Here is a 20,331-nt window from a genome sequence, read left to right on the forward strand (position 1 = left end):
AGAGAGAGAGAGAGAGAGAGAGAGAAAGAGAGAGTATGGCCCTTTCAGCACGAGGGCTTCTTTTCTCTCTTCTAAGCAGGACATAATTGCCTGGCTTTCGCTGAAATAGAATACTGTACTAGAGTTGTCCCGACCGTGAGAGGGTTCATCGTAATAAAATTCCTAAGCCCTTTTGACAGACTAACCAGATAACCATAATCGTCTGATGTAAACTTGAACAGAACACTAGGGCTGTGCCGATTATGAGAGGGGGGGTAAAGTTCCATTATTGTGCTCAGGTGAATAAGGAAAGAGAAAATGAATGTGGGAATAAGAAGCACCCAAGGAAGAACTGACGACTGAGGTAGAATTAGAGCCTGTGTAAAAGGCGACTAAAGAGTAGGTTAAAAATAGCGACTAGACAAGGCCACTCCATTTGTTTAATTACACGTGAAGCTGAAAAGACTGATAGATAAAAGACTGAACGAATAAAAATACGTATAGGGACAGAATTCTATGGAAGCTGTTGTGGTTGTTGTTATTGTTGTTGGTGTTGCTTCAGGTTCTTCTGAAATGTAAATCCCATGTGCAGCTGGCTGAAGTTGCTCTCCTCCTGCAGTCAACTCCCATCCTCCTTTCGGGGGATAAGGAGGTAGTTGAGGGACGTTTCTATAACCGGGTAGTGGAGCCGCCAGGTTTGGACGGTGCTACCACATGAAGAAGTCCACACTTAGTCAAATATATATCAGAAAATAAGAAAATTAATGAAAAAAGGATGTCAGTATAAAAAGATACTGTAAAAAAAGCGTTGCATTCACGAACGTACACATAAAAATTTTTATTCAGAGAAATCAAAGCCTTTCCAGAAATGTGGAGTGAAAGAGAATTTTACAACTTTTATGAAGCAAAATTGTTCAGTCTCCGGCTTTATAAAATGAGTGAGAGAGAGAGAGAGAGAGAGAGAGAGAGAGAGAGAGAGAGAGAGAGAGAGAGAGAGAGAGAGAGGGTTTAATTAAGAAAAATAGAGACTTCAAGGGAGAATAATGCTGCGGGAAATTAGCTTGGTGTTCCATATTCTTGGTAATTAACTCGAGAGAGAGAGAGAGAGAGAGAGAGAGAGAGAGAGTAAATGTATGGTTTACCCCACCCCAGACTTGCCTCAATGTTACCCACATTATCATTACTGTTAATGGTAATATTACTAGCACCATCACCATCTACTATCACCACAGTGACCGCTACCCAATCCAGCTATTGCAGCCATAACCTCCACTAACCACTACCACCACTAGTAACAAGAAAAAATACTGTTACGACAACCACTGCCACCATGAACACTGCCACCATCACCAGTCATTAACATCACCTCCATCACCCACCACTCTCATCACCACCACTTAACACTATCACCACCACCAACTCTCACTACCACCACTTACTACTATTACCACCACCACCACCACCACCACCTACCACTGTCACCATCACCACCTACCACTGATATCACCACCATTAGCATCATCGTCACCATCACAAACATCAGCCACTGATAACCAAATACACCACCATCAAGACAGAACACCAAACTAACACCACCACCACAAACACCCACACCACGTTGAATACACCGCCCTTCTTGCAACCAGCTAACTTAAGCAGCGTAGAATGTGCTTAGTAGTTGGATGAATAACTGGCCAGAAACACAAGAAGCTGTTGACATTAACTTTTTTAGGTTAAGATATTCAGGTCTTGTATATATATCGCTCCATTTCCACTCTGGCTGGCGATTTCTTGTGTTGGGGATATGGCAGAGTCAGCTTTATCAACGACTCGCCTGCATCATTTATCAATTCCCTACTCCCACCATCACATTCGCGCCCTCACCAGCAGGCTGAGCCGTCCCCACAGCACATAAGACCACCAGACGAGTTTCTAGCGGAACACTGTTTACGGATCACCGTGTATATGAAATTGTCAGGTTAGTGAGGACGAGAGCCATCAGGTACAAGTAAAGGCAGAGTTGGAGAAAGAGGGGCAGTGATATCCTGAGGGTATTAATGAAGATGGGTTAGTCGTGGAATGTTGTATAGAGTTTTTTTCCCTTCTAATTGGACGAAGATCCCGGACACCTTTCACTTCAGCTGATGGTCAAGTTTACTGGGAAGTCGATGTGACTATAATTTGTTTATGTCCACACGACGGAACTGGGATATTTCCACAGCATAAATGCTAAGTCGTGGTTACTTGTGAGGAAGAAATGAGTCGCCTTGGTTACTAGTGAAATGGACCCAATAACCTGATTACACTTGACCATCAGCTGACCTGAGCTGGAAAGGAATGAGTAACGATCGGGTTTAAATAATTGCTCTTCAGTAGCCAAGGAGACTCATTTCTGTCTCACAACTAAGATTCATTTAATTTCATGAAACCGAATTGTAGAAATTGCCGAATTACATCAAGGAGGCTAAAGACAAACCGACTATAGCACTGGTACTTGTTACTTGTTTTGCGGACTGAAGTGATAAATGGGATGGTGATTAGTGCTTATCATAACAACATCCATCCATCCGAAACGTTCATGATTTTATATATATATATATATATATATATATATATATATATATATATATATATATATATATATATATATATACACTGTATATCCGGTTCATGAAAAAAGTAAGATCAATTACTAATATTAGGGCCGGACCACTTCGTAGGGGCCGTGAGGTCTGTGTAGTTTGAGTAGCCGTATAACTCTACGTAACTACAGCAACCACACCAGCCTGCAGTTGGACATCAAGAACGTAATTTGTCCGGGTAATGACAGGCGTGATCGTGTGCCGTCCCCTAATGTCCTGCCATGCCCCGTACCTAATGAACACACACACCTCTAAAAACGGCTCTAACTCGTCCTCCAGTAAACTACAGAAATTTTATACCTGGGTGTAACAGCGCTTACGAATTACGCGCAAGTTCGTATACGCAGATGTGACGTAAAGCTACACACGCTCAGGATTGCGTCACACATAGCGGGGAATCACGGTCCATCAGTGAGGCTTGAGAACACTAGGATGCAGCATGGTAACGTTGAGCCCCGCCATTTGTACTGTAATGCGTCGCTATTCCGTTAGCCTCTCCACACGACAGAGTGCCATTACTCCAGGAAAATGCAGTTCTAGCCTCCACTAACCTGAAGTTCGGCCTGTCGGTGAAGACGGCGAGAGTGAGCATGGAATTGAGGTAGTAGCCTTCCAGGAACATCCACAGGAACATGGCCGTGCGGGCGTACTCCATCAGCACGTAGAAAGCCTCACATAGGAACGGCTGCGGGGAGAGAAGGATGGTTGGAGATTAATAGGGAGAAGAGATGGAGATAACCTAAGAAGAGATGGAAATAAGGAGGGTGAAGAGATGGAGGTTTGGACATAAGAGGGGAGAATATATGGAGATAACGGGGGAGAAGAGATGGAGAAATGGAGGTAAGGAGAGCGAAGAGATGGAGAGATGGAGATTAGGGGGGAGAAGAGATGGAAATAAGAAAAGAAGAAGGGAAAGATTAAAATAAGGAAGGAAGAAAGGAGAAATGGAGATAAGGAGGGAGAAGAGATGGAGATATGGAGAGGGAAGAACTGAAGAGATGGAGATATGGTGGGAGAAAAGATAGAGAGATGAAGATAAAAGAGGGCGAAGAGATGGAGATCTGGGGATAAGGAGGAGAAAGAGATGGGGAAGAGAATAGCAAGAAGGAGAAGGCGAGATGGAGAGGGGGAGAGAGAAGAGACGGAGATAAGGAGGTTGAAAAGATAAGGAGGAGATAAGAAGGAGGGATAGAGAGGAGGAGGGAGAAGAGATGGAGATGAGGAAGGAGGAGAGAAAAAGAGAAGGAATGGAGGGCTGGACTGGTAGTTGCGAATCGGGATGGGAAATGGACAGTGATGGGAAAGAGCTGGAGTGAGGAACAGACAGGGGTGAGGGGTAGAACAAGGAGAGAGATGAAGAAATGAAAAGAGGTTGGAGGAGACGTGAAAAAGGGGGATAGAGGAATGGCAGGGTATATAGAAGATTGGATAGAGGGGGACAGATGGACGGAGAAGAGATGGAGGGAGGAAAGAGGGAAGGATTGCGGGCACGAAGGAAGGATAAAGAGAAAGGCAAGTGGAAGGATCAAGGGAGGTAGAAATTGGTGGACTGAGGGAGGGACTAAGAGAAGGATAGACAGAGGGATTGACGGAGGGAAGAGAGACAGAGGCGAGATGGAAGACGGAAAGAAAGAAGGACGAAAGAAGGAAAAGGGAGACGGGGAGAAGAAAAAGAGGCGGAAAGAGAAAACGAATGGCTAGGCTGACAAAAATTAGACGAAGGGAGAGGAGATGGACAGAGGAGAACGCGAGAAAGTAGATCATATGAAGGTAAACTAATTAGGGGTGGGACGGTGGATGAATGAAAGGGGAAGAGAAAAGGAAATGGAAAATGTGTAAAATGCCGAGTGGGAAAAAGAATATAAATAAAACGATTACAGACTTGATAGACATGGGGGCAGAAATGAGGCGAGTCCATGAAGTAGGGGGAAAAAAGATGAGAGGATGGGACTGAGAAATAAGATGGAATTGCAAAAAGGGAGAACAGGAAATTTAATGCAATGTAAACAGGAACATAGAAATAATAAACACATTCATAACTGTACTAAGTGTTCAACAGTACATCCTGAATTTTGTTATTAATGCTGTATCTATATTTAAACCTTTTTATTAACCGCATGCCATACATATATTTTCTCTTCATTTATGCCTGATCATAGACTAAAATCTTTGTGCCTATAATTTTTATCTGTCATAATTCTTGTAGCATAATCTCTGAAATGATGTGAATATCTGAATATCTGTTTAATTTACAAAAGTGATAAATAGTGGAGGATTTATGAAAGCATTTATGTAAATTTCAAGTGCCCGTGCCTACCTAGTAACTTCCTACTTCCCTCCTTCCCCTCTACACACACACACACACACACACACACACACACAGAGCTCTCCTCCATCCCACTTAAGTCTTACATTAAAGTGACGTTTAAGTTATTGTATTCTTGCTGTATCGAGACGATTGTATTCAGCTTATGAGAGTCTTGTGTATAACTTCCCAAACTACCAAATTGAAAAACAGGAATAAGGGACATAGGGTAAACAGATAAACTAACAGGAATAACAAACAGAAATAACAAAAGCCAACAAATGGAAATAATATGGGGATGGAAGAAAAATATTATCCAACGACAGCGTCATTAAAAATAATTAACGAGGCCTTCTTAGACATCATCCATTCTTAATATTATGCCGGAAATGGAGAGTAGTTGTGATGGCCTGGTTAAGAGGGAGTGAAGGTTGGTTGGGTGATGGGTGGAGCAGCTGTCAAGACCAGAATGAGGAGGAGGAGGAGGAAGGAAGAAGCAGAAGACAGGAGAAAACTGCCATCTGGAAGACCATTAGGTTACTGGATCGTGAAGAAGAGGAAAAAGAAGAGGAGGAGGAGGAGGAGGATTGGAGGAAACTTTCATCTGGGAGACGATTAGGTTTCTGCAGTGGTAAAGAAGAAGAAGGAAACAGGAGGAGAAGATTAGGAGGAGGGGAAGAAAATGAAGAGGAAGAAGAAGAGGGGAGAAACTTCCATCTGAGAGACCATTTGGTTACTGGATGGTGAGAGAGAGAGAGAGAGAGAGAGAGAGAGCAAAATATTAAAGAAAATGCTAAAGAAAGTAGCAATAGGCGGCTCAGACAGGAGGAAGGAGGTCAATGGAAGAAAGCCCCTCCACGGCTGGTTAGTAAATAATGCGCGCTCTCTCTCTCTCTCTCTCTCTAAAATTAGTTAGGTCACAAATTTTCGTTCAGATTCCTTTGTTGGCTATTCCTTTGTTGGCTTTAATAATGCCTAGAGGAAATTTACGAAATGGAGTACTAAGATATCCGCAGACGACAGAGAGAGAGAGAGAGAGAGAGAGAGAGAAATTCGTAACAGCGTGCGAGAATACTATCACCATACAGCACAATACCGTTGGTCACACCTTACACACACACACACACACACACACACACACACACACACACACACACACACACACACGCACACGCACACGCACGCACGCGCAACAAAAATACAATGTGAAATTAAAAACTCCAAAACTAATCACGTCAAACACAGCAGGCAAAATGGTAAGGAAGTTAATTCGCAAAATAAACCCTAGTCTTTAATAAGCATAGTAGAAAACAGCAATAGTAACCCCGAAAAATTACTCTGTGTAAAAAATAAATGAATAAATAAATAAGAAAAGGCAAAGACAGAGACAGCAAGGCAAATAGCAATCGGTAGTCCCGTTATTTTGTTTGTAAGGTTTAATAATATTTATTTTGGGTAATACTTTCTGCCGTTCCTATAAAATTTCCTTCAGGCATTTTAGTCCAACAAGTTCCTGATGCTAATTGTTCTCCTCTACAAGGGTTGCCGGAGGGTCTGGAGGGTGGAGGGAGAGCCCATTCCTTTTCTGTCATAAAACGTCTGAAATTTAAGAGTGAGTATTTTCTCTTATTTGTTAAGGCCGAGCCACCCAGAAAATATCGCCTCTCTCTCTCTCTCTCTCTCTCTCTCTCTCTCTCTCTCTCTCTCTCTCCGTACCGTACTTTATAAGCTGCTTAGGTTCTCTCTTTAACATCTCATTTTTCGCTCATTTATTTTCTTTACCACGCTCCCCCCAGTCTCTCTCTCTCTCTCTCTCTAATATTTTTCGCTCCTTTTTTCAGTATTGTGGCTCGTTCTGATTCTTTTACGCTCACTCACTCTCTCACTTTTCGCCATCTTTTTCGCTAAAAGGGCTTTGCTGTATTCCATGTACACACACACACACACACACACACACACACACACACACACACACACACACACACACACACACACACAAATCCTCTCATGAGTTACCTTCCGCCCAAGTGTATTTCAGTATGCTGCTTATATTTATTCATGTGTATGTTTATATATTTATTTTATATTTTGCTTCATGTATATCTGACTATCTATATTTGTCTCTCTGCCTGTCTCTCTATCCTGCTTTCTGTCGATTAATTTGTTCTTTCTGTGTCTTTCCTTATTTATCGTATATTTTCATTTATTTTCCCTCACTTTCTCTGTCCCTCCCTCTCTGTGTATTCTCTCTCTCTCTCTCTCTCTCTCTCTCTCTCTCTCTCTCACTTTCTCTCTCTCTCTCCACTTTTTTTCTTTATTTGCTTCCACCTTTCGTCTGAGTTGCTTCAGTATTTAATTCACAAGTTTTTCTGTTTCTTTTTTTAATCCCTTATGAAAAGCAAATACAATTCGTCTTTTTTTAACTTAACGCAAATGAAAAATATACAAAAACCTAAGTCAATTTCTCTCTCTCTCTCTCTCTCTCTCTCTCTCTCTCTCTCTCTCTCTCTCTCTCTCTCTCTCTCTCTCTCTCTCTCTCTCTCTCTCTCTCTCTCTCTCTCTCTCTCTCTCTCTCTCTCTCAGGAAAACCCTGACCTACATCTTCTCTCCCTCCGTCACGTCTACCGGATATCAAGGAGTGCAAGAAGCCAACATTTTACTTCAAGAAATTCCTGGTTTTTACACATGTATTTTCCGCCCCTTAAGCAGGAGGACTTCATTTATAGTATAATTTTTGCTATTTCTTAACCATTTCTAAGTTGGGGCCCCTTACTAGAAAAGGACTTAATAACTACTTGCTTTATTTAACCCCACCATTTCTGTCTCTCCTGAGGTGAAGTGCAACAAAATTAACACACAACTTTGGCCCCATCACTTCAGTGAGTTTTTTTTTTTCTTTAATCACCCTCCCCCACAGGACGATTTTATTCAAGAGAGATGTTTGGTTGGAAAATGGTTAACGAGGGCTATATCTACTGTAACTTCCCCCCTCCTCCGTCCGAGAAATGTCTCCAAAACAGAGGAAAATCGTCAGGAGGTAGCAAGAATAAAATATAAAGTCATCATATTAAAGAGTAGAGGCGGGTGGACGATGAGGCGTGTGTAGGAAAACCTGCCAGTAATCTCGTGGCAATTCAGGTCGGATAAATCACCCAGAGGAGGGCGTTGATGGCGTGTTTGCATGTGGAGGCGTCTGTAACTTTCTGGACAAAATACGCAACTGTCCAGGATGTATTTGTGTCAGGGAGGGCTTGGCAAAATTTATTCCGCCAGGTTCGTGTGTTAATGAATGTCGTGAGAGCGGACATGATGCGGGTGGCGTGTGTTGGTTCATGTGAGGTTGAGTGAGTTTTGGGGAAAGTAATTTGGGTAGATGAGGAGGACGAGGACGAGGAGCAGGAGCAAATGGAGGAGGAGGAGAGAAGAAGAACAAGAAGAAGGAGAAGAGAAAGAAAAAGATGAAGAAAAGAAGAAAGAGTGAGTATGCGTATTCGGAAAAAGTTTATGCTTCGTATTCCTGATTGTAGAAAAGTTATATTTGCGTTGTATGTTTCTAGTTATACTTTCTTAGTTATGAGGTATGGCTTTTCTTTATTCTGTATATAGTACTGGAGTGAGGGGCTTTTGATAAATAAAATAACGTAATGGAAGATTCTGTGGTGACCTAATTATTGTAACTTACGGGGAAAAAAAGGTAGTCTAACCAGTCTCATGGCAAATTCATAGAGGAAAGAAAATGATTATGCGAGTTCATATGAAAAATAAAAGCTTCTGAGATAATTGAACAGGCGCAGATAGAGGGTGCAGTCATAAAGAAACATAAACACAGAATTGGAGCTGGCATAACAGATAACAGATGGAAAACCAGGGTAACTCACTAGCTGCCCAGAGATGGAGGGAGAAAATGAGTCAGACAGCAAGATGGAGGCGAATTTTACATATTTGCGGAAGCTGGGTGGAACAGGCTAGAATATAATTAATAGGTCGGAGTGTACAAATTTGTGAGAAGCTTTCGTCCCGCAATGGACTGTCTCGGAATGATGATGATGATGATGGTGATAACTGGGATTCCTGCATCAGTAATTGTGTCCATGGCGTTAAATTGCCACTTCACTGAGGAAATGAATTGGCCAAAGACAGCGCGACGCAGGGAGAAGCAAAGGGAAGAAGAAAAATCATTAAATTAAATTCCTAGTTAGCGTCGGAGTCCATAAATTTAATTAGGCTGAGGAATTGTTGCCGGGATGGGGAGCAAGTTGTGAGGGACCAGAAATATACAGCCTTGGGCAAAAGTTGTCCGACGCGTCTCTGCCGGCTATGGGAGTGAAAAGTTTTACATGAGTTATTTTTATATGAAAGAAGTATGAAGCACAAAACAAAAGACTGTGAAGAGGAAGCATACGCTGTCATTTAAGGAGGAGTGAGAAATACAGAAGGAAAGACACAATGCTGACAGAAATTTTTACGTACAGCAGTATCTCCAAGCGTGCCTGTCTATACTCTGTTCACCTTAATTTGGCCTAAATTTGCAATCATCTCCATCGTGAATGTTGAGATGTAACGAAAGATTAAACGCTCCATTTCGATAAGGTATTTTTATACTCTGTTATTGATTTGGAGAGATTTTACCACCTGGGGAAGAGATACCACCTTCTTTAAAACCCCTTTTACTTTTAGAGGTCTGTCCGAAGTCGAATTAAGTAGTCTGGTGGTTGAAAAAATAAGAGAAGAAAAGCTTCATCGGTTTCAAGGAGGTATGACTAAAATAGGGTCCTGGACACGAAGAGCTGTTATGGATGGAGAGTGGAGTACCATTAGATTCTGCCAACGAAAAGCGAGAAATAGGTTACAAAAGGACAGAAATCTCCGCCAAATGAAGATGAACGGACTATAAGAGGGATACCATTATTCTCCCCTCGTAACAAACCAGCAGCGTCTGAATTTTTGACGCCTTCAGCTCAATGAGGTATTCATTTCCTTCTTATCGCCCCCCCCCCAAAAAAAAAAAAAAAAAAAGTTCAGTGTATGGGAAACCTCTTGAAGTTATACCTCTAAGTCCGATGACGCTTCTACTCATATTCTTGCCACCGACATACGATTTCATTCAGGCTTAAGAGACATCTGTCGTACTGGAGGGAACAGTACGCTGAGACATTACTGTACCTCGCTTGCACTTCACAAGCTGTCCGTCTCGCTTATGTCAACAGGGAACTCCACTACAAACAGTATATTTTTCCTCCCTTGCAAGTTCTCTCACTGTTGGACGATTTAACTCAGTTCAGGGGACACCTCTCGTGCTGAATGAATGAAAACTCGGGCACATTATTTCATTTCGCCAACACTTCACAAACTGTCAGTCCCGCTTTCATCAACTTCACTCCAAACTCCATCGCTCTGGCTTGTCCGTGCACATTAACTTTGTAGCGAGTTTCATCATTTACCAGAATATTCCACATAGCACAATAACAGGATTAAACAGTACGCCGACAGTGCCTCCTTCATATAATACTTCTTCGTGACAGGCACCGTTTATAGTGTTAATCTGTTATAGCTCAGTATTCTAGATGGAGGGATGGCAATTTTAGACCACATAAAAGTAGATATCGGTACTCTTTGATAGGTTGTTTTCTTACCTCAGACACTCACTATTAGATGATTATATTCAGCTTAAAGTACACATTTCGTGCTGAAGGGAAGTTACATCACCTGAGTTTCGCTTTCATCAAGTTCCCAACAAATTCCAGCACTAATTGGCGTGCTTTTTTATTTCCAACATAACGACGTTTCCTAACCCCTTTCAGATTAATCGATGCCCATGTTTAGTCAGACTGGAGGCTTGATTTGACCAGTAGCCAAGGAGACTCATTCCTACCTGAAAACGAAGGCTCATCGAATTTCATGCAGCCATACCCAAGTGAGTCAGGCTGAAAGACTGGCCCAGTTTCGTCAGGTAAAAGGGAACGGACTAGCGTTTTTTCTTCTCTCTCTCCCTTTCTTTTTTTCCCCTTTTTTATTGCCTCCCTTGAAAGTACTCTGTTGCAGTTCTCATCAGTCTCGACAAAGTTCCTACAAGGCTCCCCCAACTCAGGGAAGGACGGTAAGAGTTGTGGCAATTAAGAGTTGAGACTTTGCGAATGTAGTTGGTAAGACTTGAGACTATTACCAAGGGGACTAAAGAGTTCCTGGGTCCACTGGCATGGTTATCTCTGAGTTCTTAAAAAGTCCTGAAAAATTCCCCTAACGTTACTGATTCAGGTGAACGATAAAGAAATAATATCAGATTGTACTTTCGTTACTGATAAAGCTGTAGTTCGACCATTGCTTTATTCTGTATACGAGGGAGAAGAAATCTGGGGAGTGTTTTCCAATAAGGGTGGATGCATACATAATAGGCACATCTTTAACTAATGCGACTGGCCAGCAGAATTTGGAACAACGTGTTATTTTTGTTCATGTGTGTGTGTGAGAGAGAGAGGGAGAGAGAGAGAGAGAGAGAGAGAGAGAGAGAGAGAGAGAGAGAGAGATGAATTTTAGTACTGTAGACTGGTGAATGATCCCGTTACCCATTTTTTTTGTGCTTCTCGAGATTGTGAGTGTTATGTGAAGTTGACCTGATTAGTGGGTGTTGTCCAGGTAGATTTTTTCGTGTTACGGCAGGAGAGAGTCGGCTGGGTCATGTCACGCAGCGGTACGAAAAAAAAATAAATAAATAAAACTCTTTATATTTAGTTGGCTTTTTGACCCAATTCCACCACAGACACATGAACTCCTATTCTCGTCAGTTAAGGAAGCTCCCTAACACCTCTTCCCTAGCGATTTATTTTTGAATATGGGTGGTTAGTGTCCTTTTGTACTTTACTTATGCAGAATATGGGGATAATGGAAGGATTTATGTAACACAGATGAGGACAGTAAGGTGTAATATGCAAAATGAATCGGCTAGGAAAAGGTGTTGGGGAATTTCCTTACCCGACGAGAATACGGGCCATGGACTTACATGTACACAGTTTGATGGGGATGAGTGGCTGTCCAAATATACAGTACTTACGATATATCAACATGAGGTCGCGTCCACAACAAATGCATGCTGTTGCGAGCGGGAGTTCATCAATTTAATCCATACAAGTGACCCCGCTGGACGTGGGCGGGTGCGGGCGAAACTTCGTGTGAGTTACGGTGATGCAGAACTACCGCCAGTGCCAGCAAGCGTTTGGTGTGGACGTATCCTAAAACTCAAATAGGAACGATGTGCAACTCGCCCATAAATTCTTCAACATCGCTAGCGAGGTTGAGATAAGAAGAGAGACGTTGGGAGAAAAAACAATACGATCTCGCTTCTCCAAAATCCCAAAAGTTACATTAAGAGAAAGAAGAAATAAAACAAAATTGTCCTCTATCGCTCTCAACTAAACCCCCAGAAGAACAGTTACATTTTTAAAGACCCTGATTATCATAAATGTTTTTGATGTGATCCTGTTGCAAAGCTTTAATCCCCCTCTTCCCACAGTTAAACAGCTTCGGCATAGAACCTTGGCTAAGCCTTTTAACAAGCGTATATATTGTGTTTCAGTCTAATTCCCGTTACACATTGTACGATTGTGTGTGTGTGTGTGTGTGTGTGTGTGTGTGTGTGTGTGTGTGTGCTGTATAAATTCAGTATATTATAGCAATTTTTACGTTTTCCTCATGACTAAAAAGTGCTTTAATTTTGCACTTCCGACTCTCACCCCAAATTGTCCTCCATTAAGTACTGTACCGAGTATATGAAACCAATAGTAAGTCTACCCGTGCCATCATTCACGAAGACAACCATCATCCTCACCACAATGCCCAACCATCACCACCACCACCTGAAAAGCCCCTCCAGTCACCACCACAGTAGCGTACCAAATCACAACCACCTCCACCATCATCACAGTAGCCTATCCAGTCACCACCATCACCACAACAACAACAACAGTATCAACAGTAGCCTACCCAATCACTGCCACCACAGTCCCCCATCACCACCATTTCCACCACCACCACCACCACCACCACTACTTCCGGCATTTACACAACCACCACCACCACCGCCGCGAACCCAGCAATTTTCGCCTCCTCTCTATCAGCCGAGATGTGAAAATGGGCAGCGGTATTTCTTCCCTGGAGGGAGAGGAGGGGTTGGAGGGAGGGAGGGAGGAGGTTGGTGGGGGGATGCAAAGTACTCTCACCCACCACTATGGAACTACCTCACGTGCCTCTCTCTCTCTCTCTCTCTCTCTCTCTCTCATGGAAGGAGGTTATGCAGTATTCCCTCTTCTTCTTTTCTTTCACTGTTTCCTGTTTTCCCACACAATTTTTTTTTTTTACCTCCCCTTTCCCTCTCCTATATTTTTTTTTCGTTTCTCAGTCCATTATTCCATTATTATCTTCCTGTCCCATCATTTGCTTTTCACATAGTGTTTTTGGTCTATATCTCGTATTTTCTTCATGGTTTACTATTAACAGACTTCTAAGTATTTTTGTATAGTTAAAAAACTAATGCCTGTCCAGGTGTATTTTTCGTTTTCTCCTCTTTTCGTTCTGGTTAAATGCATCTAGTTTGTATTCCCTCCCTTTTCCCAGGTCCTCTTTTATATATTACTTCCCGTGTTTGAGTTTTCTTATACAAAAAAACAATGAGTAAGGAGAAAGAAAATAAAGTGGCGGGCAAAAGTAAAGAGAAGAAAGAGGAAGTAGATGGGTACAGGAATATAAAGAAAGGAAGGAAAAGGGACGCTAAATAGAGAAAAAGATGAGGATGAATGGTACCGACACAAGAGTAAGGAATAAAGAACGACGCAGAGAAACAAGAACGAAAAGAAAAAATGGAGGGAGAATGATTGAGAAATAAGATTAAGGAGAAAGGAGGAGGAGGAAGAGTGAGGGGATATATCCAAGTCGTTCCCACCAAAGGACTCCATCACGTCCCCAGCAGCCGCTTTGAGGACCCTGATAGAGGACTGGCGGGGACTGGCAGGGTGTTTTCATCAAGCAGGATACACTGTGGGTATCGCTGGGTGGATAGGGAGAGGAGTGAAGGTGTGAAATGAAGCAGAACAAGAGGGCCCGCAACACCAGCGACCATCAGCTGGTCAGAGGGTCATGTATTTGACTTTGCCGTGTGACCTTCACCTTAGACCGAATACTCATACAACCGAAAAACAGTACTTTTTTGTCTGCTCTAACCCTGAAGCCTTCCACCACCTGTGGTTCAAATGACATCAGATCTGTTGTAGTTGAAGTTACTCAGTGTCTTTGACCTTTCCCTGTGATCGTAACCTTTGTCTAAAATTGAATGTTGATCAGTGCTGTAACCTGAACTCTGCCACAAACTTAAGACTGTATTGGATAAAAGCTGCATAAGTTGACCATAGCATGTGCTCTTGGCCCTTGACCTATTGTTCTTTAAAAATTGGTCATCCAGTTCAGTGATCCTGAACTTATCGACAAGTTTGATCCAGATCAGATCAAAATTGATTTAGTTGTTTTGTTCTTTCACAGACACACGGGTCGAACTTTGACCTTGCACTGTGACCTTGACCTTTGACTATTCGCAAAATTGAATCACTTCTTGCCTGACCCTTAACACTTCCACCGTCTGTTTGCAATAAGATAACTATTTGAGTTGACCTTGCCCTGAGACCGTGGCATTTAACCTTTCCTCGTGACCTTGACCTGCGACTGGTTGTTCTAAAAAATGAATCCTTTATACGTCCCTGATCCTCATTCTTCCTGGTTTATACCGGTGAAAAATTGCTTAATATATCCTGAGGCATTGACCTTTGACCTATTGTTCTCATAACGAGTAGGTTTACTCTTTGGCAGATCCTTAGCCATTCTAGCAAGTTTGATTGCAGTCGGGTGAAAACTGTTTGAGTTGCTCTGTTAGTCACACACACACACACACACACACACACACACACACACACACACACACACACACACAGAGGGGGGGGGAAGAATCAGAAGACATGGCCGAACAACATGACAGATAAAGGAGCAAAAAGAAAGAGGTGAAACAAAATAAGCACTGCAGGGAGAAGCATGGAAAGGGAAATAAGCAAAACAAAGAAAGAAATAAACCAAAACCTATGAAGACAATGAACCTGGGAGCAAATACAGGAAATAATATATGAGCCCAAACAAAAGACGGAAAATAATAGACCAGCGGAATGAGAAACCCAGGGCCAGAAAGTGAGGCAAGAAAAAGAAAACTTCAGGAAGGAAAATAAAAAAGGTGGACAAAAAGAATGGGTGGTTGCAATCCTTCTTCTTGACGGAGAGAGAGAGAGAGAGAGAGAGAGAGAGAGAGTTACAATGCCTGAAGGTGCGGTGAGTCTCGAAATTTTTGGTGAGGTCATGATACTGATGAGGGCCTGCGCGCACACACACACACACACACACACACACACACGAGAGAGAGAGAGAGAGAGAGAGAGAGAGAGAGAGAGAGAGAGACGATAACTCATACATTTTCTGGTACACTTTACCAACCTGAGAATTTCCCAGGCTGTATAAGGAAAACAGTATGTATAGGATCTCATACTCCCACATTATATACATTTCACTTATATTTATTGGGAGGGGAAGAGAAGTTTGTGTATCTAAGCTAATCCTTTCACAAGACACGTTCCCTGTGATTTAAAAAAAAGTCAAGCGGGAACATGAATAGAATAAAACAATACAAACGCATTTGTGTCAGGATTCATGAAGATTATTTACAACCCATTCAGTACGAGAGGCTCAGGGCTGATTAAAATCGTCTTTAATCAGACATAATGAAATACAGTAAATGACAGACGGCAACGCACTGAAAAGGTTCAAGTACGTATATTTTTATTAAACGTCTACTCTAACTTTATTGAGGAAAGATGTGTAAAAATGGGAGGCTAATATGTATGTAAAGATATACCGTACTCGTTCGCTTGGGGGTAAAATGCTTCTTTCAAGAGACGTCTGTTCTTTCTCTGGCATTATTGCTTCCAGGAAAGAAAAATGTAAGAGCTTGCCCCACACTTTATTAGAAATTGACAAGAAAAATGAGGAAGGTAATAATTTAAAGGACAAAGGTGTGGACGCAACAAATACGGGACAGATTACACAAATGACCCTCCTCCTTTTCACCTCTTGGCATCTGAACCACCTGATCTGCACCTGAACTCCCACGTGGGTTCAATCGGGAGGCCCTTAACTCTTGACCATTCACCCAGGGGACCTATTTAATATTTAATTTTTCCTACCTCCAGGTGAATTTATTTTCCCAGTGTCATGAACACGTCTTCCAGCGGCAAGGAGGAAAAGAAATTGTTGTGTGCCTAATCTGAAGAGGTTAACGCGTTTGGCCCGTATTCTGGGCGGTTAAGGAGATTCCCAAGCACCTTTTCCACAGCGATTTATTCAGTGGATATGGCTGGTTAACCCATTGGCTCCCAGATTCCCCGTGCCAGGGATTTTGCAGGAAGGGTACTAGGCGTACCGCCCTCCGCCTGTCGGCTCATCCCTACCCCGGGGTTCCCCTCTTTATTAAAATTTGAAAATGTCCAGTTCCATCCTGTATTGAGGACACTGGTCGCTAATGGGTTAATATCCTTTTGTACGGTGTTTATGCAGAGTATGGCGGCGTTTGAAGGCTTTTCTAATAGAGATTAGGAATAGAAGGTGTATGAAATAAGCAAAATAAATCACTTAGGAAAAGGTGTTAGGGAGTTTCCTTAACCGACGAGTATACAGGCCTTTCAATCTCCATGACACTCTTTTAGCTGAATAAAATCACGGCGTTAGCTGGAACAGAATACTAGAGCTGTCTCGACCATGAAAGTGTTGACAGTAAATAGTACTAACTAACCCTCTCAATCGTCCTACCTCACCTGAACCACCTGATATTCACCTGCCTGTCACCTGGGTTCAATGGACAGGTGTGTGGGAGGGAGACAGGTGTAATGTGGGTCTGTGTAGTTAGTGAGGGTATTTTAGATGCTTAGGTTCTGTGTGCTGGGGGTCCCTAATGTGGTGATAAAGGGAATGATTCTCTCTCTCTTTCACACACACACACACACACACACACACCGCTCGCTGGCGCAGTGGTAACGTTCTCGCTTGCCATCTGGTAGACGGGAGTTCGCGCCTCGCTCAGGTTGCGAAAAGTTTCACTGAAGAAGTGGGTGGTTACTGTCCCCCTTGAGCAAGGGGACGGGTGTGTGCGTGTGTGAAGGTCACAGCCTTGCCCTTAGATCGGACTATATGAGCTCTCAGCTCCCTTCCGGGAGGGTAAAAGCTGACCATCACGACCATCAAGTGATCCTGACCGACCCGGTGAATTACACACACGCACTCACGCACGCACACGCACACACACACACACACACACACACACACACACACACACACACACACACACACACACACACACACACACACTAAAATTTGCAGTAGGGAAATAATACTAATAAAACACACTGAAATTCCGAGGTCAGACTGCAGGTATAAAAAGAGAGGTGGGGGGGAGGGGAAGGAGTGTCAAAGAGAGAGAGAGAGAGAGAGAGAGAGAGAGAGAGGGGGGGGGATGAGATGCAGCGTCCACATTCGTTGAACAAAGACACCCCCTCACCTCCTTTGTTCACGCTGTACCCACTCCAGGACTCAGACCTGGACCACCGTGGAGTCAGCACAGTTTACAGCACACTCCACACACCACACCACCACTACCACCACCTCACACCATACTGTCATCACACTCATCACCACACACCACTTTCACACACCACACTATCATACATCATACACCACACTGTTAATACCTTTACTGTTATGACACTTCAGCACCACAAGCCCCACACCACACTGTCATCACACTTCAACACCACACACCTTATTATCATCACACTCATCACCACTCACCACTTTCACACACCACACCTCCAACACCTCCATATACCACACACTATACTGTTATTACCCGCGCTGTTGTAGTACTTCAGCATCATAGGCCACACACCATACTGTCACCACATATCAGTACTACACAGACGCACACCAGTCATCACGCTGAACACCACAGGAAGAGCTGCCATTACACTACCATCACCACTACTACACCAGCAACACCACTACCTCATAAATTACGACACCACACTACCACACCTCATCACCCAAACCACGCTCAGCACCACACCAGCACATTCCCACCTTATTTGTTCACATCATACCCACTCCAGCACCATCCCAGGACCCCCATGAAGTCAGCACGGTTTACAGCACCCTAGACACACGACTCCGCCACGCATCATTGCACCACACACCACTCCACCACACACCACTCCGCCACACACCACTCCACCACACACCACTCCGCCACACACCACTCCACCTCACACCACTCCACCACACACCACTCCACCACACACCACTCCACCACACACCACTCCACCACACACCACTCCACCACACACCACTCCGCCACACACCACTCCACCTCACACCACTCCCCCACACCACTCCACAACACACTACTCCACCACACACCACTCCACCACACCATTCCACCATAAACCACTCCGCCACACACCACTCTACCACACAATCCACCACTCTACCACACAATCCACCACACACCACTACCACACACCACTCCACCACACCACACACCACTCCACCACACCACTCCACCACACCACTCCACCACACCACTCCACCACACCACTCCACCACACACACCACCACTACACACCACCCTGCCATCACACTCCACCACACCACTCCACCACACACCACACCATTACACACCACCCCGCCATCACACTCAACCCCAATGCCAGCACCATCATCACGCCACCATCACCACTATTAGAATACCCGAAACCAGCACTACACTGTCACCACTACACCCAACACCACAGCCACCACCACACTGGCACTGTAGTTCTTTTATCTTAACCTGGCCCAGACTTTCGACCTTTTGTAGCTTATTCGCGTAGATCAGTGGCCGAAGAAGAAAATGCCATAATTCTACATCTTTTCCAGAGCGCTTCTTCGTGACTGGTATAATATTTGCGTTAATCTGTCGTTACAACTCAGCATTCAAAGTGGAGAGATGGCAATTTTTGACCACATTAAAGCGAAGAGAGTGTACCACCACCACACCACATCACCACCACACCACACCACCACCACACCACGCTACCACCACACCACCACCGTTTATACAGGCTTCAGTGAGTTCAGTATACTAACTGAACTGAGGCGTTGAACATATACATCTCTATCAGTCAGTTGTGTTGCTGTTGTTAATGTTATGTAATACTGAGGCTGATTCAAACATTAATACCTAAAATCGTGTTCTTCAGAGAGTTAAGGTTGTCTTCTAAGTTTTGTATTGCAGATGTTTGTTGTGCAGAGGCTGTGTTGATTTGCACTGAGGGAACAGAATGCGATGCCTTCCATGACTGCGGTTAATATTATTTGGATTATTTTATAGCTCTAGATGAAGGGGTTGCAGCCAGTAAGTTCTTGGCTCCCAGGACGTGTTTATTAATGTTCTTGCTACTTTCTAACGATTATGCTAACTTCGGATAAATCGTTTGTAGTGGCGAGGTTGAAAAGTCTCCATTAATCCCTTTACAAGCAAATTTTTCTGTCTAAGCTGGATTAATTGTCCGAAGGTAATAGGAATAGAACTGAGAATTTATAATCGAATTTTCTTAAATCCTGAATGAATGGATTAAGAAGAATATAGACTGGTAGTGGTCAACATAGACTAAAGAAAATACATCACCGTACTGAAGAGGCCAGTAAAACCGAACCAATATTTACGATGAGTCTGGTTGTAGATGTAGTTCTTTCACATTAACTTGGCCTAGATTTTTGTCATTTAGCAGCGTAAGTAGTTCCCGTAGTCAGATCCATAATCAGACAGTATTGCAGCTCTACGTCCTTCCCACAACACACTTCTTCGTGAGAAGTATCATGTTCTAGCGTTGACCTCTTACTACAATTCAGCATTCAAGATGGAGAGATGGTATTTTTAGACCAAGCTAAAGTAAACAGAGAATTGAAGCTTATCCATGTACCAGTGCATGTTTAATTCACTGTTCCTTGTGACTAGATACATTCACTGTAAATATACCACCTTCACTCACTGCCAGTCCAAGGTTCAAAGCTCACCCATTGACTAGTTTACATTTAAGCTACTGGTACTGCACTACATTTATTTATTTAGACCATACTCTCTATCATTCGTTTATTTATTTTATTTTTATCTTTATTTTTATTTAACATTTCTTGGCTGAACCCTCGAGAATTTTAATGAATACGAAGGTCGCCTATTCAGGAGTTTATACTTAATTAACATAGCTTAATTAAAACATTTATGGAACGGCTTTGTTG

The 20,331-nt window shown here is 43.1% G+C and overlaps 1 protein-coding gene across 1 annotated transcript in view; it reads right to left on the bottom strand.

Moving 5' to 3' along the window:
• The window catches only part of LOC145414848 (PDF receptor-like), a 180,560-nt gene that overhangs the window by 19,589 nt on the left and 140,640 nt on the right, over positions 1-20,331 (bottom strand). The window contains exon 6 of the mRNA XM_080284270.1: positions 3,173-3,306. Within this exon, the coding sequence (XP_080140396.1) occupies positions 3,173-3,306 (134 nt within the window). The remainder of the gene's footprint in view (positions 1-3,172; positions 3,307-20,331) is intronic.

This window comes from Coenobita brevimanus, chromosome 101, assembly GCF_032717465.1.
Source record: "Coenobita brevimanus isolate Jiangsu-jjx chromosome 101, ASM3271746v2, whole genome shotgun sequence".
NCBI classification, from domain to species: Eukaryota; Metazoa; Arthropoda; class Malacostraca; order Decapoda; family Coenobitidae; genus Coenobita; species Coenobita brevimanus.